The sequence below is a fragment of the Canis lupus genome, chromosome 27, assembly GCF_003254725.2.
Source record: "Canis lupus dingo isolate Sandy chromosome 27, ASM325472v2, whole genome shotgun sequence".
NCBI lineage: Eukaryota > Metazoa > Chordata > Mammalia > Carnivora > Canidae > Canis > Canis lupus.
In genome coordinates, this window is record NC_064269.1 from 21,563,876 (window position 1) to 21,587,142 (window position 23,267).

At 43.8% G+C, this 23,267-nt stretch overlaps 1 protein-coding gene across 19 annotated transcripts; it reads left to right on the forward strand.

Moving 5' to 3' along the window:
* Positions 1-1,443: 1,443 nt before the first annotated feature.
* Positions 1,444-19,716, forward strand: LOC112665541 (uncharacterized). Of its 19 annotated transcripts, none has more exons than XR_007406438.1 (7): positions 1,444-1,581; positions 3,648-3,942; positions 7,440-7,575; positions 7,975-8,057; positions 8,184-8,388; positions 9,070-9,244; positions 15,420-17,071. XR_007406438.1 is itself a non-coding variant. In XM_025455424.3 (4 exons), exons 1-4 carry the CDS (start codon positions 3,938-3,940, stop codon positions 10,358-10,360), a joined length of 618 nt encoding a protein of 205 aa, XP_025311209.1. In that variant the 5' UTR covers positions 2,019-3,937; the 3' UTR covers positions 10,361-10,574. The 19 variants fall into 19 exon arrangements, 2 of the variants coding, with proteins under 2 accessions (XP_025311209.1, XP_048958565.1); XR_007406441.1 differs by lacking the exon at positions 1,444-1,581 and adding an exon at positions 1,777-2,012 and having other exon boundaries at positions 15,420-17,074; XR_007406439.1 differs by lacking the exon at positions 1,444-1,581 and adding an exon at positions 14,133-14,326 and having other exon boundaries at positions 2,019-3,942; positions 15,420-17,146.
* Positions 19,717-23,267: the final 3,551 nt, after the last annotated feature.

The window sequence follows — 23,267 nt, forward strand, 5'->3', positions numbered from 1 at the left end:
TGTTTTGGTTCTGAATCCACTGCTCTTTACGTTATTACCCCATAGCAATAATAATGAGGTCACAGGAGACAGTCTGAGCTTTGCTCATGACATGAGTTGAGCCAGTCCGTGTGAGGTCCTAAGAGGCAGAGTATGTTCTGTTGGTGGAGATGGAAGGATGGTCAGGTAACGCCTTTCTAAAACATGGCATGGAGCATGCAATAATCAAAGATGCTGGGGATACCATATTCAAGGCCCCCTACAAAGAACCCTACAATTTCACTGTTTCCTCAATTTGGAGAGGCTCAGAAGTGTGCCTTCTTTTGTTTAGGAGTCCCCACACGGTCTGGCGAGCTCTCCACCTCTGCCTCTACCCTCCCTGCCTATGCGGTTCTGGCTGAACTCTAAAGACGCTCCATGAAAGAAGAGATCAGAGGCCAACTATGAATCCGGACAGAAGGAACACTTAGAATTGAGGAAGTAGGAAGGAGGGCGATTTGCTACAGTTTTTCCGTGGGGTATTTTTAGGGTGCTGTAAACTTTAGCTACAGTTTCAACCTGAAGCCTTTTACATATGGGTAAGCACGTGTGTGAGCCTAGAATATCAAATGTTTCACAACTGAAGCAATGAGGCTCTGCCGCGTAGCCCCGTAAGAAACCTGCTTCCATCTGCGGCTTTACAGGTTCGGTCATTGTGTTCCGCACATTAGTTTTCACAGGGGAACTTCAACCTGGAGCCAATTCCTGTAGACCTGTCACTTAGGGTAAATCCCGACGATTCCCTGTAATACCCCAGTTTAAAGACAAGGACTTCTCCTCCTACGGCGCCTCCCGCGGGGCTGGGATTGCGAGCACCTCTGCCGAGCAAGGCTCCTCCGCGCGGCTCTGCGGGAGCTGGGTGCTCCTCACGTGACCCAGCAGGCGAAGAGACCCGGGGCGAGCCCGCACCCCCGGAGAGCTCGGCCGGCTCCAGGGCGCGCGACCCAGGCTCTATTTCTGGGCTCCGCGTTTGCCACGTGCACCTCGGAACCCTGGCCCGCCCCCCCCCCCCTCCCCACGCCAGCTCCCTGCGTCTCCGCACCAGCGCTGCTCCGCGGAGCCTTAAAGCGCGGGGGCAACGACGTCCTCAGCCTTGAGATCTTCAAGGAGCTCTAGGGTTGGAAAGAGAGCAGCATTCTTAGGTTGCCTAGCGATAAACCTGCGGACGGTATCACGCTCCCGGAGGCCGGCGTCCCTCCCCATCCTCCCCTCCCTCCTCCTCCCTCCCCCCTCCCACGCCGGGTTCAAAGTACAGCCGCGCGGGGTGAGGGAGCCGGAGCCGGACGCGGCGCTGTCACGTGCGCCCGCACATGCCCAGGCGCACGCTGCGCGGCACGTGAGGCGGGGCGGGGCGGGGCGGGGCGGGGGCGGGGAGGCGGCCGCTCGCGGCGTTCCGCGCGTGCGCAGTCGGCCCCCCCAGCCGCGGGCGCCCCGGGAGCGGGAGCGGGAGCGGGAGGCGGGAGGCGGAGGGCCGCGGGGAGGGCCCCGGGCGGGGCTGAGGACGCGCCCTGCCGACAGCTGCGACGCGGTGCTCCCTGCTGAGTCCGAGCGGGCCGGCCCGAGGTAGTCATTCCTCCCGAATTAAAGCTGGCGCCGACCCCGGGCTCCTCGAACCCTTCTGACACAGCAGTTTCCGAGCCGCCCTCCTCGGCGCGGGTTAGAGGAAGGTCGACGGCGGCGCGGGGCGGGCCTGGGGGCGGGGACGTCGAGCCCGGGCCGCGGCGGCCGGGCGGGGGCGGGGGCGGCGGAGGAGGAGGAGGAGGAGGACACACCCGGGCGCGCCGGGACTGCGGCCAGACCCCGTCCTGCCCCGCGCCCGGGCCGCGTCTCGCCGTGGGAGCCCCGGGCGGCGGTTCGGAGCGGAGGGCCCGGCTGCCCAGGCGCTGCCGCTCGCACGCGCCTCCGTTCTGCCGACCGAGCGCCCACTGGTGAAGCGCCGGAGGAGCTAGTTAACTGTGATCCAGTCCGTCGGGGCCTTGCGTGCAGGGTATCCGGTAAAAGAAGGTTTTTTTGTCGCACCAGTGGTTCTGCGTGGTGCAGTAAAGTGAAGGGAATTAATGCAGTGTTAGGAGCTGGAGGGATGGATTGTTTTTTCTTTTTTTTTTTCTTTTGGATTTATCTTTTTAACGTCTGATTTAAAAAAATTATTTACGAATCCCTTCGCTTGGGGGGGGGGGAAGAGAAAAAAAAGGTCCGATCTCACGCTTTCACTTTTTCGAAGTGTCGAGGTTTATTTGGTCTTGTAAGACTTCTAAAAATATGCATGTTTAGAAATGATCTAAAATGAGTAATTAGTGTGAAGGAGTCTGGAATTCGTGATGCCCTTTAGATAACCGAGAACACCGAGCGATGTAACAAAAGTAGGGAAGCACCACTACCTCCTGCAAGTACGGTTTTGGTCTTGTGATGGAAAGCGATCTCTGGCATTGCCAGTAATATCTGGACAGGTCAGGTGCCAGTGTTTGCAGAGACATCATAGAGTGGTTGTGTTCTGTCCAGTGTAAAGGGCACAGCGAGGGCCACCCTGGAGACAACTGCTATAAGCTAACAGACGTTCACAGAGCACAAGATGAATTCATTGTTGTTTGCCTTTTAATGATAGGTGAGCATAATGTCCTAGACAGTTTAGTTATTAATAATATCCTGAAAGTTGAAAAGGCAAAGATATATATGTGCTGCTGAAGCGAGCGCTGAAAAAGCAAAGAAAGACTTCAAACATGCACTCAACAAGTTTATATCGAGCTCCTGCTATGTGCCAGGCATTGGGGATACAGCAATGATCCGCATCTACAAATCTTATCACCCATTATGGTGCTCAAAACTTCTGATAAAACCTCACAAGTTCCCAGGCACTTGCCGATCATTATTGTAACAACCAGTGATCAGTATCCCTCTGCACTGGATTTTTTTCAGATGACTTACGAAAAATGCCAGGTTAAAGGAGTAAATCTCCAGTCCCATCAATGGGCACATCCTGTCCTATCCCTTTACCGCTTTTCACTTCCTAGATCTACACTTGTCCCGTCTTCCAAGAGGGCAAGCTTGATGCTTACCCAGAATATTTGTTCTCCCTCATCCATCTGCTTGCAACCCTCAACCCTAGCTGTTTGGATGGCTGATTCCAATCCCACCCCACACCTTCCCCCTGCCTTTAATAGATCTCTGCTCAAATGCTGCTTCTTGAGAGAGGCCCTCCGTGAGCAGCCCAAGGGCCATATATAAAATACCAGTTCTCTCCCATCATTCTTTATTTTTACTCATTTTTTTCTCACAGCATATATCACCCCTGACATAGTGTGTGTATACTGGTGTATATGTACACACAGACACCAGGTACTGTGTGACATGGAGACGTCAGCAGGTGGTAAACAGCCAAAGGCAGTTGGCATCCCATGCTTGCAAATGGGAAAAGACTCAGAGTGGTTTGGAAGCTGATTGAATTTATTGTCACAATAAAATTATAAGATACAATATTAAAGCATTAACTGAGTTCCCCTGACAGGAGAGTTAATATCAATTCCATCTTATCCTAAATGATTGCAACTTACTACGTTAAAAAATTATCTACTTAAATATCTTCTTTGAAATTAAACAATATTCTGATTATTTCTCCATCCCTTGAATTAAAGAGAACAAGCTACAATAGCCCGGCAGATGGAGTAAGTTTCCGAACAAGGAGGATGAACAGCTGTCCGATGGCTCCTGAACCTGTGTAGAAATGAGTGGGACCCTCTGAATTCTACCGGTGATGGATTACACAACACATGCAGCTAAGGCTTGAAGCTCCCGAATGCTTTAGCTCTTAGCTGGCTCTGCCAGGTGTGGTAACCTTTGTCCCCTGGTGAATGAGCTTCTTCAAGGCAAGAGCTAGCGTCATCTATTTATCAGTGTATGCTCAGCACCAAGCACAATACCTGGCATGCAGTAAGCACTCAATATATGGTTGTTGAAATCCAAACCATTCTCTCCATTCCCACAATCATTGCCCTAGTTTCAGGCTTTATCATCTCTCACCTACATTATTGCAAGAATCTACTCAGTGGCCTTTGTCCAGTCTTCCTTTCCCCCAAGCACTGGCCATACTGCCAGCACAATCGTATGGTAAAAATGGCCAGGGACTCCCCATTACAGGAAACAGGCATGAAAGCTTAAACCTTTCCTTCTCATTTCACCCCCTTCTATTCTATCTCATCTTTGACTCCCCGTCCCCCACCAGAAATAGGTATCTGATGCCCTAGCTGCCCTGAACTGCCCTGAACTGCCACATGTCCCTGAATATGCTTTGTACTCTCAAATGTTTGCCTTTGAGAAGAATGGCCTTTATTTGGAGGCCTCCTACTTGTGCTTCAAAACCCAAATTAAATCCTCTCTCAAAAACTTCCAAAACTATCCTACCCAAACTTAACCTCACTCACTCCTTTGCTTTGTGTTCTCTTAGCCCTTTCCTTAAATCTCCACTTTGGTGTTTAAAATCTGCTGCAAGGGCAGCCATGGTGGCCCAGCGGTTTAGCGCCGCCTTTGGCCGGGGTTGTGGTCCTGGAGACTCAGGATCCAGTCCCACGTCGGGCTCCCTGCATGGAACCTGCTTCTCCTCTGGCTGTGTCTCTGCCTCTCTCTCTCTCTCTCTCTCTCTCTCTCTCTCTCTCTGTGCCTCTCATGAATAAATAAATTATAATCTTAAAAAAATATCTTCTGCAAACGTGTATGTGCAAGAAGTGATGTGAGTGCTTGTTTTCTGTCATTAATTGTAACCTCAAGCCACCTCTCCAAAGGCTAGTGGAAAACAATTGTGTCACTGTGAGCTCTCCTACTCCTACCTACTTTAGGATTTCACAAGAACCTGGGTTACCATGATTACAGAGGAAGAATTCCTTTAGTCTCAGATTGTCCTAGATAACTGTCAGTATCCACACCTGCTGCTTGGTATCCCTGGCTCCTCTGCTTCTTTCTGGGTAGGAGTCTTTGCCAAGGCTGGATGATCCAGACCGTAAGGGCATTGGGTCTGCATTGGGTCTGCATTCTTCCTCTGTGTCTTTGCCACACCAAGGAACTGTAGACCCGAGAGCCCACAGGCCTTTCTGCTTCCATGCCTACTTCTTCCGAGGGACGGTTCTAGGGACAAGCATGTAAGCTACATTAGTGGTGTTGGTTAAGTGTAAGACCACAGGGAATGGTAGGGATCACAGGAAACTGGGGGTCGTAACCCCTTAAAAGAGGCAGACATTACTCAGCTCCAACTAATTGGAGCCAGATGAAAGTGCAGCCCAGTATTGTCAGGCCATCCAGTTTCCCCAGGAAACACTAAAATCTTACATTTTAAGGTGAAATCTACTTTCAAATATTGCCCACAGTTTTTTTAAAACTTCAAAACACTCTTCATTACAAATGAAGCATACCTGTAAAAGTATTAGCCTGGAGGTCACTTCAAGACCTCTGCTTTAAAAGAGGCCTAGCAGGAGATTTTCTTCAAGCATTTAACCCCAAACTTCTCTGACACAGAGAGCCCTGAAGTCATCCTTGAAAATAGATGGAGAGCAAAATACAAAATCAATGCAAGCAGACACAGATTAATGTCTCAATAAATTACCCTGTCATACTGGGACTTTTCACATTGTTTTGTAATTAGTTGTGTCTCCCACACCTGGTCACCCAAACCCTGCCACTCATCATGGCACCACCCCAGCCTCCACTTGGCGCTTGGCCCTCGCTGCTGTGTGTCAGACTGTTTACTTGTTCTTAGCTCCTTCTCCAGTTTCCTTTATGACCCTCCCAGCCCTCTCTCTCCCACTTACCTCAAGACCTCCACTTGCCTCCAGATTCCTCATGCTCAGAACAAACCCTCCTTCATCAAGAGAATTCATCCCACTCAATGTAATATCCCCAAACCCTAAACTCTGCCCCCCTACCTCCTCCCACACCCTCACTTCTCTTCCTACCATTGCAGAAGCAAAGGTGGCCCTCCTGCTCAGAGCCAACCCTTCTCTTTGTGTCATCACTAGTGTATTAAAACTATCTAGGGGGACCTGGGTCTCAGTGGGTTAAGCAGCCAACTCTTGATTTCAGCTCAGATTGTGATCTCTGGGTCCTGGGATGGAGCCCCTGTTATGCTCCACTCTCAGCGGGGAGTCTGCTTCAGGACTCTCTCTCTCTGTCCTTCTCCCTGTTCACTCTCACACATGCTCTCTCTCCCTCTCATATTAATGGATAAATCTTTAAAAAAGAAAAACCTATTAGAACTCCTCTGTCCTTTCCATGCAGTGAGTCTAGATCTCTGTTAAGGGAGCTCTGTTACTAACTCATTAAGGTATTCCTGGAGTCTAGCACACTGCTCGGGATAGGGAAGATGCCCAATAAACATGTGTTAAATAAATGCCCTTTTTATCAGGGGGCTGTACTACAGTTCCTAAAAAATTGTCTAGAGACATAAGACAACTGCTGACACCTGATGCTTTGTAGGTTATTAATCTAGAGAAAGTAGTTTCCCCTGACTCTGAAAGTGGGCTAAATTTGGAGGAGATAATCCAAGAGGGAATGTAGCTGGCAGGCTAGGGAGTTTCTCCTGGGTCAGGTTGGTGCCATCCAGCTGTGAGTTTGCTGTATTAATACCTCCTATCTGTCTTCTCTGATTACTGCTGGTGAGGCTGGCCTTTGGCACTTGCTGAGGGGAGCAAAGGGGAAGTCTCCATGACCAAGGTGTCACATTGCTCTCTGTCCCCTCAGGTTCCACCCGAAGACACCACTATTTCATTAGCAGATTATCTCAGGGCAAGACAATAAGCACCATGCTTTCTTACGCCTTGCTATGTTTCAAAACATTTTTTTCTCCTCTCTATCCCTCTAACTTTCAAACTTTTTATTTTTTTAAAAATATTCTGGAGGTATTTTAAATCTATATAAATTATCTAATTGTATTTCCCTTTAATTCTACTCTCATGCTTTTTTTTTTTTTTTTAAGATTTTATTTATTTATTCATGAGAGACACTCGCAGAGGAGGAAAGAGAGAGAGAGAGACACAGGCAGAGGGTGAGGCAGGCCCCATGCAGGGAACCCAATTTGAGATTGATACTGGGACTCCATCCCGGGACTCCAGGATCACAACCCGGGGCAAAGGCAGGCGCTAAACCACTAAGCCACACAGGGATCCCCCTAATCTCATGTTTTAAACAAGTATCTCATATCCTATCTTTTTTTTTATTTAAAAAAAATTTTAAGATTTTATATATTTATTCATGACAGAGAGACAGAGAGGCAGAGACATAGGCAGAGGGAGAAGCAGGCTCCATGCAGGGAGCCTGACGTGGGACCCGATCCCGGGTCTCCAGGATCACACACTGGGCCGAAGGCGGCGCCAAACCACTGGGCCACCCCAGCTGCCCCTATCTTTTTTTAAAAAAAGATTGTATTTATTTATTCGCGACAGACACAGAGAGAGAGGCAGAGTCACAGGCAGAGGGAGAAGCAGGCTCCCTGGAGGGAGCCTGAGGCGGAACTTGATTCCAGGACCCCAGGATCACGACCTAGGCCAAAGACAGATGCCCAACCACCCAACCACCCAGGTGCCCCTCTCATATCCTAATTTATATCTCATTACCCTGCTGACTTTCAACCTTTTATTTTTGAATTTTATCTATTTAAAATTATTTTACAACTGACTTCATTTTTATTTTAGTTTTAACAAGTTACTTTAACTTTCTGGTTTCCTTTTGAATTTTATTTTCTTGCTCTAATCTTATTTTGTAGCTCATGTCGTACTTTTGTTTTATGAGTTTTTATAATTTTCCTAGTTTAAAATCTTGCCCTACTATTTCTTTAAGAATTTTTTATGTCCCAGTTTTCAGCTTTTAATTGGTTAAGTCTTCCAAAATCCTTTAGCACCACACTTTAAACTTTCCCTTTCTTTTTTTGGCACTATAACTTTTCTTTTTTAAGCTTTTCTCTTATTTATCATCTGTTAGCTGATCTAGTTCAAATAGTAAGAAAGACACTGAAATTGGGAAAACTTCTCGGCCCCTTCTCCCACTTCTTGCCAATCATTACTGTAAGTACTTTTTTTTGCACTAATGTTGCTTTTTGATGTAGCATTCTATGCAATCTTTATTTTTATATTGAATATTTTCAAATCTATGGTTTCTAATTGTTTTAATAAATTTCTTTTGGTTGCAAGGAACAAACTAATTCCAGTTACCTCAACTGATGGGCACTTTATTGTAGGAATGAGTGTGTGAAAGAAGGAAGCAGACATCTCAGCCACTGTGTAGACCAGGTATCATATCAATCCTATGTGGAATCCTCAGGAACAGTAGGAACTGATGCAGATTTGGGCCTCACAGGCACTAAAAGAAAAAGTTCAAAGCAAATGCAGTATCAGGGTGAGAATCTTCATTTTATACTTTGTTAATACGTGTAACCTAACTAAATCTGGATTTCAAAGATTAAACAGAAATTCATATGGACATCCAGAAAGAAGGCAAAAAAAAAAAAAAAAAAAAAAGGTCAAGTACAGATAGCTTCAGATTCCTCCCTAGCAATCTTCTCTACAGAAGACAGAGGAGAAGGTTTATACCTTTGTTGTTCAGAAATGCGACTCACGCACCAGCAGCTCCGGGATTACTTGGGAGCTTATTAGGAATGCAGGATCTCTGCTGCCATTCCATATCTACTGAATCAGAATCTGCACGTGACCAGATTTTTAGGTGATTCTTATGCATACGAAATTCTGAGGGAACAAAAATGTGATACAGTTTTTAAAAGTCCACCCAAAGAGTCTCTAGTATAGAGACAACAAATTCTCAAATCTGAAAGAATAAAGCAGTGATTCTCAACCAGGCTGCTTCTTTGACCCTTGTTTGTAACTTCCTTTGGCCTTTTTGTTTTTTCCTACTAAGAGCGCTTATTCTCTTAGTGTAATTTCTCTGAGATTGGAGATATTTACTCGTCTGTACATTAGGACCCTTTGAGAATTTTTAAAAAATACTGTTGCATGGATCATACTGTTAGAGAAACTGGTTGAATTGGTTTGGAATGATAGCCAAAAGTCATTGGTTTTTCAGAAGCTCTCAGGTCATTACAGTATGAAGCCAAGGTTGAGAATCATTGACTCAAGGGAAAATCAACCCATAAATCTCAAGAGGGTTTCTCTTGAAAGAACCACTGAAAGATGGACACCAGACAACAAAGCAAGGAATCAAGAGAAAGAGCTTAGGAATGAAGAAGTTGTGGCGAGAGGTAATTATCTAGCTAATTTAAGAGTAAACTACAATTAAATAACTTGGAATTCTGGTTAGAGAATATAATGATTGATGCATGAAGAGGCACAATATGGTATTGTCTACCCTCTAAAGTCCTATTTATTTATTTATTTATTTATTTATTTATTTATTTATTTATTTTTAAATGTTTTATTTATTTATGATAGTCACACACAGAGAGAGAGGCAGAGACACAGGCAGAGGGGGAAGCAGGCTCCATGCACTGGGAGCCCGACATGGGATTCAATCCCGGGTCTCCAGGATCGCGCCCTGGGCCAAAGGCAGGCACCAAACCGCTGCGCCACCCAGGGATCCCTAAAGTCCTATTTAGACTTGGTGCACTCTCTCACCAAATCCATTATTTTTGGGGTTTAATATCATTAGTTTTGAGTTTCACACCAGTGATTGCTGTGCTCCACGTTGCTCCTTCTGCCCACCTCACTACTGGCAAGCTTTTCCTCAGATGGGAGACTCAACAATGACAATGGTGACTTAACTTGCCTGTGTGCTCTCACACTGGGTTTCTGAAAAAGAGCAAGAGATATGGAGTAGGAGGAGACTAGGGGAGGCCTAATGATGTTGGGTGAGAATTGGAAGTATCAGCATAAACTCATGATTATAGGCTACACAGCTCCTGCCTCTCTGGGGCCTTGCCTTGCAGATTCCAGGGCTTCAGCTGCCCCTAACTCCAATCTTTTCCTCTCCAGATCAGAGGGACTGCCCTTCTCTGCTTGGATTCCAGATGGCTACGCGGCAATCAGGGAAATTTTCCCCAGGCAGGGAGCCAAGTGCTTCAGGAGGCTTACCTCTTATATTTCCCTGCCTTCAGGGATTGATTGCACGCTTGTGTTGCCTAGTTGGCCTTGTGTTGCTTCTTCTCCAATGTCTGAAGATACTTGCCTTAGACATTGTGCCTAATTTTATAACTAAGGCAAGAGAGCCAGTACCAGATACTCCATCACAGACAACAGCAGAAATGCTGGGCCATATGTTCAATAATAGTATTTCATTAATGTTAAATTTCCTGAAATTGATCATCACATTGATGATGAAAGGATTCTTTGATTATGGGTTAAGAACTCCTTGTTCTTAGAATATATGTACTGCTGGGCAGCTGCATGGCTGAGTTGGTTAAGCAGCTGCCTTCAGCTCAGGTCATGATCCCCGGGTCCTGGGATAGAGTCCCCCCACATCGGGCTCCCTGCTGACCAGGGAATTTGCTCTTCCCTTTCCCTCTACCCCTCCCCCCTGCTCATGCTCTCTCTTTGTCTCAAATAAATAAATAAAATCTTTTTTAAGAAAAAGAATATACATGCTGAAATACTTGAGATAGAGGATTATGTTGCCTACAACTTACTTGGAAATGCTTCAGTCAGAAGATAGTAATTTGAATAGCAATAATATATATATTTGTAGAGGGAGCATGGCAAAGAACTTGATAAAGTAGATGTGGAAAATGTTATCAGTGATGAATACTGGAAGAGTATGTGGGGGTAAATCACACTGCTTATGTATCTTTCTTAGAAGTTTGAAATATTTTCAAAATAAATAGTAAACAAAACATCACTTAAATGTGGACTGGACTTAGTGGTTCACATCCAAAGTTAGAGCATGGAAAGAAAAATTAGTGACTTTACAGTGAAGAAGCCTGGCAAACACCACCTTAACCAAATGATCAAGGCTGATATCACCAGTGGTAAGTCGTGTGGATATCATGTGCCCACTGGTATGTGATGAAAAGGTTTTCTCAATCAAAGTTTATAACCTGATTTAAGAATTAATGGGTATCCTAAAATATTCCTTTCCTTAAATACCTGTTTAAATTGGGTAAATATTAGCCTTTTCATTTCATGTCTACCTAGCTTAAGTAGAATCCATCTGTGGAGAAATTATGATGTGTGTTCATTTATGAATTTTATTCTAGTTTTATAGTCCAGAGAGATTAATGACATTTATATACAACAGTGATTTTTTTAAGTGTAGTTCTGTTTTAATTCAAACGCCAATATTACTGTATTAATGTCATTCATAACATTTGAATGACATTTAGGATATCTTTATTTAAAATAATATATAAAATATTATTGCATTTATATACATTTTAGGACATACAAATATATACTTCATGTCATTAAGAAAGGAAAAAGGAAGGAATTTTTCATTAAAAATATATATTTGGCTTCTCTGGAATTGTTCCTTCCCAGTTAGAAGGCAGTAATAGGAGTGTGAACTTTAGAGATTGGCTACCTGGGTTCTTCTTTTGGATTTAGTAGGAGAGCATTCATCATAGGGTAGTGTGAATATTGACACATATGTATATGTTACATGTGGGGTGAATTGTACTCACAGAGTAGAGGTAAGGAGCTATATACAAGCCTGGCACACAACAGACTTTGGAAAATATTAGTTATATCGTTGTTTGTCCATTATTTTTAGATCTTATTTGCTCAAATCAAAGAATCACTGGACTGGTGGCCCTTTGGGTAAAGTGTCTTCCCTGCTCTAATCAGCTGTGACTATGGGAAAAGGTTACATACCCAGCACAGCTGTCCTGTCATCAATTACTGGGATCAGAAGAATTTCCGTTAGAGGCCTTGGGCTTAGGAAGGATGGTCAGTGATACATATAACACCTTGAGATACATGTTACATTGGGTTTCAAGCAAACTCTGATTAGAGGAGAGGATGGATAATCCTGAATTGGGTGTGAAATAAAGTTATTTGTTCTCCTCTTGGGTAACTTGACTAAATTGTCATGATTTTAAATATGTTGAATGCTCCCTCAAAGATATTCATGGCCTAATCCCTGAATCCTGTGATTTAGCTTATATTGCAAAAGAAGCTTTGCAGGTGTGATATGGTGAAATTATCCTGGATTATCCAGGTATGCCCAGTCTAATCACATACAATATGAAAAGTGGAGAATCTTTCCTGGTTCTGTAAGAGAGAAGAGAAGAAAAAAAAAGAAAGCCATGAAGTGGGAGAGGGGCTTAATCTGTCGTCACTGGCTTTGAAGGTAGTCATGCTAAAGGATGTGGGAAGCCTCTAGAAGTGGGCTGGAAGCCAGCAAGGAAATAGGAACTTCAGTCCTACAATCACAAGGACTTAAATTCCATCAACAACCCAAAGAAGTAGGAGATGGATCCTCCCCTAAGACCTTCAGAAAGGAATGCAGACCACCAACACCTTGATTTTAGTGAACTTCTGACTTCCAGCTTCCATACTGGACTTCTTTTTTTTCCCCTCAAAGATTTTATTTATTTATTAATGAGAGACACACACAGAGAGAGAGAGAGACAGAGACACAGGCAGAGGGAGAAACAGGCTCCATGAAGGAAGCCTGTTGTGGGACTAGATCCCAGGACTCCGGGATCATGACCTGGGCTGAAGGCAGATGCTCAACCACTGAGCCACTCAGTCATCCCCCATACTGAACTTCTAACCAACAGAGCTGTAAGGGAATAAGTTTGTGTTGTTTTAAATCACTATGTTTTTGGGTGCCTGGGTGGCTTAGTTAAGTGTCTGCCTTCAGCTCAGGTCATGATCCTGGAGTCCTGGGATTCATGATCCTGGGGTCCTGGGATGGAGCCCTGCATCAGTCTCCCTGCTCAGCGGGGAGTGTGCTTCTCCCTCTCCCACTCCCCCTGCTTGTGCTCTCTCTGTTAAATAAATAATAAATACAATATTTTAAAAATCACTATGTTTTTGGTAACTTGTTATGGCAGCAACATTAAATGAATAGAGCGGGTCTTATTGGGAAAGTAAAATTTCAGCAAAGACTCCAAGGGAGTGAGAGAGGGGGCCATGAGGAAATCTAGAGGAAGAACATTCCAGGTAGAGAGAACAGCAAGGACAAGGGCCCTCAGGAGCACGTGCAGCTTGTCTGAGGAACAAGGAGGCCAGTGTGCCTGGTGGAGAGGGAACAAGAAGGAGAATCGTAATAGATAACATCAGATCAGGAGGGCTTGCCTTCTCTATTGTGAAATCAGACTGGCTGGCCTTCCTACCCAAACTTAGAGAACGATAACCACCTTGACCTTTTTCTGACTGAGAAGTTAGGCACAGGCCACTCCACACTCCCCGATTCCACTTGTCCGGGCGGTCATTTGGAGCGCCCTCGGTGTTTGATGCGCCTCATTTTCCTGGCGGCGAAGGCCCATTCTTGCACATTTCCAGATCTGGCTGGAAATCCCCCAGATTGCCCGGTTTCAAGGAACTGGTTATCAGGCTGGATGAGTTGGTTTGCCACTTTGCAAGTCACTGTGGCTCTATCCCTTTATAACCAGTAAACTCTGACACTTGCCTCCGGAGGCTAGGTTTCCTTTCCTGGAGAGTTGGCTGTGATTAGAATGCCGACGTGCTGGTTTTCCTCACAGGGCTTAGCGTCATTCTGCAAGACATCTCAAATTTTTAATACTCAACTCCCCTCCTCTCATTCGTGGCTTTAGTCATTTTATCTTTCTGGCTGTTGGGAAACATATATTTTGGCAGAGGTAAAGGGGAATCGCTCAGCTTCACATCTGTCAAGCTCCAAAGCACTGTTATCAGACACCCAAGGCCATGTTGCAGGAATCTTTCTCCTTCCGTTTTAATCTAGGTCTGCAATAAACTGTATGTGATTTAGCATTAGCAGTTCCTGCCCAAGGCACCTGTGGGTAGTTTGCGGTGTCTGACCCCCTCTCGTCTCACAGTGGGAGAATATATGCTCTCCAGCTCACACAGAAAACAAAGTTACTAGACTAGAAGAGGGCAAAAAAACCTAATTTCTATTTTTGAATTTCCCCCCAAAGTTTCCATTTAGGATATTTTTGATATACTTACATTTCTTTTTCTTTCTTTCTTCCTTCCTTTTTTTTTTTTTTTAAGATTTTATTTACTTATTCATGAGAGACACACAGAGGCAGAGACACAGGTAGAGGGAGAAGCAGGATCCCTGCGAGGAGCCCAATGTGGGCCTCCTTGGAACAATTGCTCATGATGCCTGCCAGCGTTTTGAGACTGGGCGGCACAGCACCTCAAGACCAGCCCAGGGAAGTAAACTATAACAGAGATCCATACAGGTTATTTCTCTTGTCCTATTGATTCAGCTACCCTCCCTTCACCAGATCTTCTGAAATTCCTAATAAGTAACCGGTTATTAGAGAAAAATAGTGGAGTAAGCCTGCAAATGGCATTTTCTGCAAAATTCAGAGGTTCGTCCTCCAGAGGGATGGAAGTTTCTCATCTTGTGGTGTTCTAGCTCTTGGCATCCTGGACAGTTAGGGTTTGCTTATTAACCCCGTGGGGGATTTCCATGAGGTCTTGAGGATATTGCTTAAATGTCGAATATTCATCTCCAACAGAGAAGACATTTCCAGATTTTTAAAAAAGATTTTATTTATTTATTCATGAGAGACACAGAGAGAGGCAGAGACATAGGCAGAGGGAGAAGCAGACTCCTCGTGGGGAGCCCCATGCGGCGGCACTGGATGCCAGGACCCCAGGATCAGGACCTGAGCCAAAGGCAGACAGTCACTGAGCCACCCAAGTGCCTTGACATTTCCAGATTATACAAATCCTATGTACCATCTAGAGAAAGGGAGTATAGCTCAAGTGTACGAATGCAGCAATCAGGATGCAGGTGATTATTAGCTAACTCTATTCCTGTAAAAGCAAAGGCAAAATTCCTGATCTCCGAATCTTTCCCCTGCCATGAGGTGCTCAGCATAGCTCACCTCATTCTTTCTCGACACTCCTATTGTAAATTCTACTTAGATTTAAAAGACCGGGGTGTGAATCCTACCTCCACTAGTTACCCATATGCATTTGGGGAAAGGACTTACACATTGTTTTGCCTGTGTCCTTATCTGCATAATGGAGAGGGTGGTGATTCAAGGTCCATGAGTGTTTGGAGCTCCCTGAGGGTTAGAACACTAAACAAACACTTATTGTACTTGGTTCCAAGGAGGCAGTCTAGCATATAGGTCGAGAGCATGGAATTTGGTGTGGGGCAGCCTGGAGTGAGGCTCACGTAGCTTTGTGACCTCAAGTGCTACTACTTCTCTAAATCTATGTTTCTCTTGCCTGTAAAGACAATGGTTTTAATGAGGTAGGATAGTTCTAAGGACTAAATGACATAATCTAAAACCTCCTTTGCATTTCTCTCTGGGCAAGGTCAGTGGTTATGCAACGCCGCGGAAAGCCGAGAAGGAAGGCAAACAGATGTAGCTTCCACGTGGTGTGATGGGCCCTCGTGCCCCAGCTGCATTAGGCCTTTTCTGGGACTGCAGAGCTGCGTGAAGGACCAGAACCCGTTCCCACACAGTGTATTCTGCGCGGATGGCCCCCTGTGAAACGTGGTAGCCCCACATTTTTTCCTGCTCCCCCACATTATGTGACCAACCTGTAGCCACCTGCTAGGTTGTAAAACTAGTTTTCCTGCTGTCTTGCCACCTAATCAGTTCTCACGTGAGTTCTTTTTTTTTTTTTTTTTCTCTGGGTCAGAGGATCATGAGTTCTTGGGTTCACTGTGGTCAGAGTCAATAGCCACCTTTCCGGAAGCTGCTTGCCAATGAGATAATTCAGAATTTCTTCGGGAAACACCAATATCTAAATCCACACAGATTTTCCATTTTTCTAACTAGAACAGCTGAATACAGCTTAGTCAGGAACACCCTAGGATTAGCAGGCTGTCAAACACTCTTAATTACATTTGGACTGTTTGGCATCTCTCACATCTGGAGCCCTGAAGTATTAAGCAAGTCATGTGACTATTTAATTGGGTCAAGATGGCCTTTCCTAAAGTTAGGCAATTGTTCCCACCAACAGTCTTCATGTTTCTGGTTTGGAAAAGAGATATAACACTGTTTGCTATGTGCCTCTTACTATAAATGTTGGACACTGTTCTAAGCACATAATATGAACTAATTCATTTAATATGGTGCTACCATATAAGGAAACCCAGGCATTGAGAAGTCAGGCAACCTGCTCCTAGTCACATAGCCACCCTTCCCTAGCCTGCTTTGCCTTTGGCTATTCCATACTTGATTTTAGCCAGCAGCCAGAGGAAAGGGAAAAAACTCCACAGTAAAGTTTGTTTCTAATAGCTGCAGAGGAGTATTTCATTCTGTTACCAAATTTACCATGAAGAGTTTGATTCCAGCCATACAAAGAGCTTTAAAAAATATACTAATTTCACAGTCATGTAATTCCGATTCTAAAAAAAATGTGTATTTGAGATATAATGAGAGTCTTTCCCCATTTTATTTGTCATATTTTTTTTTCTAAAAAGTTGCTTTATGGGGCAGCCCGGTAGCTCAGTGGTTTAGCGCTGCCTTCAGCCCAGGACCTGATCCTAAAGACCCAGGATCGAGTCCCACATCAGGCTCCCTACATGGAGCCTGCTTCTCCCTCTGCCTGTGTCTCTGCCTCTCTCTCTCTCTCTGTGTGTGACTATCATAAATAAATAAAAATTAAAAAAAAGTTGCTTTATCTCTCATAATGTATTTCTTTTTAAGATTTAGCTTTATTTTTTTTTCTTGCATATGTATTCCGATTTGGCTTATTGAGACCTAACTTGCCTAGAGTTAGAGTTAGCAAGTGCTTCCAAAATATCCAGTTGAAAATTTCACGCAATTGTTTTGTCACCTATTGTAATATTCTTGTTAAATCCCTGTTGGTTGGTTGGTTTTCAGAAAGAGATTTTCTTTAAAGCAGCAATGATTTTGGTGCTCTTTAGACACTATCTGTTTATTAGTACCTTACTAGTAAGGTACTTAGTAATACTTAATGAATGAAATAATTAATATGTACTTTTGACAATGCTTACTTATATTGACATCATTTAAGAATGCTCAACTTACAACCGTCTATTTAAAAATTATTAATCAGAATAAAATCTTCACACGCTAGCTTCTAACCATTTCTTGTTACTGCCCATTCCTTCCTGTGCAAGGGGCAGAAATAGGGTAGGGAAGACAGGGAGAAATGGTGAGATAGCTGCACATGGAAGGAAGACCTGTAGAGCCTTGGCTTTCAAACCTATGAGACCCAAAGCCCCTTTTGTGATAAATATTTTGTTATTCTCCTTTACTACCCTTCAATGAAATCCATAGAAAATATAATCCGTAATACACAGAATTAAAACTAACACACACACACACACACACACACACACACACACACAGCTTGACTGCAATACAAAGAAGAAATAAAAGAAACATTCACATATGGAATTGCACAGTTATAGCCATGCTAAAAAACAATGAAGTGGTCATCTGATTATGAGTTTGCTGGAATTTAAGAGGTACAGGAAAGTCTTCAATTCGATTCATCTTTTTATATTTAACATTTTGAATAAAGACTAAAAAGGTATATTTAAATGTATGCTTGAAACCACCGTGAATCAAGAGCTATAAATGCAGACTGTTCCCAGTGTGTTCTCTTGGTGGCTGGGCTCCACCAGGTACGGCTGCTGACAGGATCCTCAGAGATGGTGTCAAGTCGTGGTAAAATTCTGAATGAAATAAAGCACAATCTCCCTTTGACTTATATCATAGTCATATTCCTATAACATCAAATTTTATTAAAACCACACTACAGGGGATCCCTGGGTGGCGCAGCGGTTTGGCGCCTGCCTTTGGCCCAGGGCGCGATCCTGGAGACCCGGGATCGAATCCCACATCAGGCTCCCGGTGCATGGAGCCTGCTTCTCCCTCTGCCTGTGTCTCTGCCTCTCTCTCTCTCTCTGTGACTATCATAAATAAATAAAAATTAAAAAAAATAAAAAAAAATACTTTAAAAACCACACTACAAATGATTTGTGCTTAAATGCAAAATAGAGGGGATCCCTGGGTGGCTCAGTGGTTTAGTGCCTGCCTTTGGCCCAGGGCGTGATCCTGGGGTCCTGGGATCGAGTCCTGCGTTGGGCTCCCTGCATGGAGCCTGCTTCTCCCTCTGCCTGTGTCTCTGCCTCTCTGTGTCTTTCATGAATGAATGGATTAAATAAATAAATAAATAAATAAATAAATAAATAAATAAATAAATACATGCAAAATAGACTTAGTTTCTAAGAAACAGAATTTTTCACCTGTAAATCTAAGGCAGGGCATTAAAAGTTGTGAGAGACATTTAGTAATACCTTTACTTTTGGGGGGCGGTGCCCTGTGCACCTGTGGCAGCTAATGTCCCTGGCTCTCCACTGTATTAAAAGGAAGAGGTGTGGGACCCCTGGGTGGCTTGGCAGTTGAGCATCTGCCTTTGGCTCAGGGCGTGATCCCGGTCCCAGGATCGAATCCCACATCAGGCTCCCTCCAGGGAGCCTGCTTCTCCCTCTGCCTATGTCTCTGCCTCTCTCTCTGTGTCTCTCATAAATAAATAAGTCAAATCAAAATAAATAAATAAATAAAAGAGGTAGTGCCTCTAATCACTGGGACCACCTCAAACACCCCTGCAAGTTTAGAAACGCACCCCTAGTGGCTGGAACATCCTCTTTTGAGAAGCACTGCCCTGGAGGCTTGTGATAAGCTGGGATAAAGGGAACTTTTTCTTAATTCTTTCCAGAGAGTTGAATTCACAACAGTGGTTTCTTAACATCCTGTTTCAAAGAACTTTCAATTCACTTTTTACAAGATTTTTATTTGGGAAATCTTGTTGGAGCAACTGAATACGATACTGCCAGCTATGTTGGAGCCAACTCATCTGCAGGGCAATGCTCCTCTCACCTTAATACTCGCTGAACAGCTCTCCATATCTTGCTAAATACAGGGATCTCTGCAAATTATTTCCTTTGAAATACGGACCTCTAGATTCTTGTTCTGTTCAGGACATTCTGATTCTTCAACAATCCCAGCCAAGTTGAGTGACTAGAGTGTGGATTTTGTAAGTGCTTTTCTAATCCTTTGCCTTGGCACTTTCCCTCTGAAATCTGCATGCTCTTTATGATCACAAAATTGTTATCACCTGCTAGCTGCTAAGTGGCCTCAGCGAAATGAGTTGTTCCTTTTGATCAAACCCGTAGTAGATAAAAATGACCAATTACTACTGGGTTGTACAGGGAAACTAAGTTTCAAATGATCTTTCAGACTATGTTACAATTTCTTTTTTAAGGTTTTATTTATTTATTTGAGAGAGAGAGAGAGAGAACCAGTAGGGGGAGAGGCAGAGAGAGAGGGAGAAGCACACTCCCCCCTGAGCAGGGAGCCGGATGTGGGGCTTCATCCCAGGACCCCAGGATCATGACCTGGGCACCCAGGCGCCCCCAGATTATGTTCCTTTTCACTTTAGGAACGTGTCCTAGGGGGTGAGCAGATAAAAACACAGCTACTTCATTTTTGGCACAGAAACACCTCAAGTCCTGGGAGTAAGAAGCCCATTGTCTTCCCGAAACAAAGCAGCAGAGCAAATTTACATCAAGACAAACAGCCGACTTCTCCGGGGCTCAGCATCTCTTCACCTCCTCAGGGGTCCCAGGGAACCGCTGGGATCGCGGGCTCGCGAGCCCTGGGGCCGACGGGCGGTAGCTGCTGCCCTCTAGCGGAGCTCCTTGTTACTGCAGACTCTAGGTTGACCAATGCCTGGGAAAGAAAGGTTTGAATGATGCGGATAACCGAGAACTTTGTAGTCTGTAATTCTCTCGGAATGAATTAACACATTTTTTTTTGTAATTACCTGAATAAATAGTCATTTAAATGTTTTCTGGGGCACCTGGGTGGCTCAGTAGTTGAGCATCTGCCTTCCGCTCAGGTCGTGATCCCAGGGTTCTGGAATCGAGTCCCGCCCTGGGCTCCCAGCGGGGAGCCTGCTTCTCCCTCTGCCTATGTTTCTGCTTCTCTCTCTCTGTGTCTCTCATGAATAAATAATAAGATCTAAAATAAAATAAAAATCTATAAGATTTAAGTAAAATACTTATTTAAATAAAAATCTTAAGATCTAAAATAAAATAAAAATCTATCCCTACTTCAAGTTTTACTTTCCCATCATCATTTTCTGTTTTAGCTCTGCCGGGCTGGCTGCATAATTTGCGGTGCTCATGTTAAATGAAAATGTGAGATTCCCTGGTTTCAAAACCAGGAAAGGGGAGCCATCGAAGGTACTAAAATACTTCCTCCTGTCTTCTGCAATTTCTCTCTTGACTTGTTATGGTTTTTTTATTTGCTATTGTCATCCTAAAGTAAAATTTAAAATTTTTAATTGCTAGCATGAATTTTATCATTCATCTTTATCTTGTGCAATGCAAATGATAACTTCAACTCTAAGAACAAATATAATTGTATTGTGTAGATATAACTTGTGTTGAAATTATACAATGTATATTTTGTACCTCCTACATGTATGTATTTTGTTCTTCCCAGAACTATACAAATACTAAACAAAAGTACTTCAACTGTTTTTTATTTTACTTCCTGATTCATGTACATGCAACCAACACTTTCTGCCTTCAGAGAGGTAAGTAAATAATAACTGAAAGGATAAGGGACTATGGGTTGTCCTATTTAAAAAAATAAATTTATTTATTCATGAGAGACACAAAGAGAGACAGAGACATAGGCCGAGGGAGAAGCAGGCTCCCTGCCGGGAGCCAATGTGGGACTGGATCACCCCGGATCCTGCCCTGAGCCAAAGGCAGATGCTCAACCACTGAGCCACCCAGGGGTCCCCCTATCTTTCTCTTTTTTCTCTGCCAAATATACACAATAAGTGGTTGGTTAAGCAACACGAGTAAGAAAGGATATGATAGAGTTTCTTGGTCATTTGTGTTTCTTAGAACGCAAGACTTTGCTGCCTTCCCTCTGTATTAGAAGAAGTTATGTGAAAGAAAAGGAGGACCTCTCAGGGCTCGCAATGCTCCTGTTTACTCAATCATAGATGGAACACACTTACCTTGTACTTGCTTCGAGTCTTGCTGAAGTTCCTCGCACTGTGGGCCCACTGCACTTCTGTGTTCACGGGACACTGTGCTGCCATATGCGGAGGGGGAGACAAAGAATAATGGAGATGCAAGTGAGTGCGTGCCCACACGCACGGTCCATTGTCCCAGCTGATGTCACAAAACACAAGTTTAAAAAACAGAATTACTAAAGATTTCATGACAGTGACAGCAGAGCATTAAAGCAAGCACAGCACCCTTCTGGTTGCAGGGGCCTGGATGGCTGCACAGATCGAAAGCTGCAAATCTGGCCCCGTGCAACTTTAATCAGTTCTGCAAAATTACAAGCCCAATCTGTTTTGCTTGTTTGGACTTACATCAGTTCTGAATGAGAAGGCACAATTTAGACTCCGAAAGAACGTGGAGGGACTTTTCTAGTATACAACCACTGGCCAACAGGTCCTGGGCAGGGACAGCTGCTGTGGCGGATTCTGTGGTAGAGCCACGCGCTAGGGCAGTGGCTGCCGGAGGGCTGTGATTTGCACGCCGCTTTGGGTTCAGAGCCATAGTTTCCAAGTGAGGATAAAGATTACTAACATAGGAATCATGAGAGAATGTTCATTACATCTAATGGAGGCATACTCTGAAAGACTAGAAGGATATTTGCTGTAAAGCAATTGGAAAAAGGCTTCCTGACTCCTCAGCATAAACATGTGACAAGAGGTAAAATTAAATTCACTTTTAAAACTTCATGGTATTTAAAAATAGACAAGTGCTAGGGTTTCTTCAGCTTAACCTTTCAAAAGGGGTGGCTAAATAAGCCTGGCAGGAAGACTGAATGTTAGTGGAAAATTTAGAAATGAATGTATCAAAGAGTCGATCAAATGCACATGTTGTGTGGTAAATACCATGTTTAGAGCACATGCCCAGAGAGACGCAGAAGGGGGCATGCAGAGGCAGAAGGCAGAGTTTCTGCCAACTAAGACCCAACAGTAGGCATGAAATTATCAGAAAATGGTAGAAGGTTCAACTTAAAAAGTTTTTTTTACTAGTCTAGTAATGAAATTTTATTTCACTCAATGTAGACAAAAGATCTCTCATAGACATATCTTACTTTCTTGCCTTCTTAAAGGGTATCTTGAATTTGGTTTGACTTTTTTCTTGGTGACCAACACGAATTGGCATTAACTTATTAGAATTTTATTTTTTGAAAGATTTTATTTATTTATTCATTCATTCATTCATAGAGACACACAGAGAGAGAGAAAGAGAGAGACAGAGACAGAGAGAGAGGCAGAGACACAGGAGGGAGAAGCAGGCTCCATGCAGGGAGCCCGACGTGGGACTCGATCCTGGGTCTCCAGGATCACACCCCGAGCTGCAGGCAGCGCCATCACCGCTGCGCTACCGGGGCTGCAGAACTTATTAGAATTTTAAAATTATTTTTTCTTCTCCTCTCTTTCTCCTCCTCCTCTAATAAATTTTCTTTTTCTTGTTTCCTTCCCTGGGTATAGGGTTATCAGCTGATTCCTTTGCTGAATGATCCATTTATCTCTTTCTACCAGACCCTCTACTCTCCATTTCTTCATTTGCTGCCTCTGGTCTGGTAGAGACTGGAATACCAGCTAATGAGATTTGTATCCATATAAAGCTCTTTATTCCTTTGTGGAGATCCACATTTCCAACTAGGATCATTCTCTCTCTGTCTCTCTGCCCAAAGGACTTTCTTTAACATTTTTTTGTAGTGTAAGTCTTCTGGCAAAGAATATTTTCAACTTTGTTTATTTCACCTTTACTTTGAAAGATTATAGTGATCTTCACAATCAGCTAAATATGAGATTCATTTTTGGAAGTAGGTGCCCCTGTGATAAAGTGAGTTTTTATTCCGTTGATCTTGTGGGCTTGACCAATTAGTCTATCACTATAGGTAAACAGACTTGGCTATATAAATTTAGTTTTCCTACAATGGAAGCTTTCCTACAATGGAAGTTTTCTTACAATGGAAGATTCCATGGATTTTATTTCATTTCTGCTCATCTTTACGAAGAAGTAGAAAAGTCCCAAGCCTTCTTATTGAAAGCATTTATAATTGAACTTTAAATCTAAACCACAGATATATAAGAGTTAGAATGAATCTTAGAATCATGAAGTCCAAT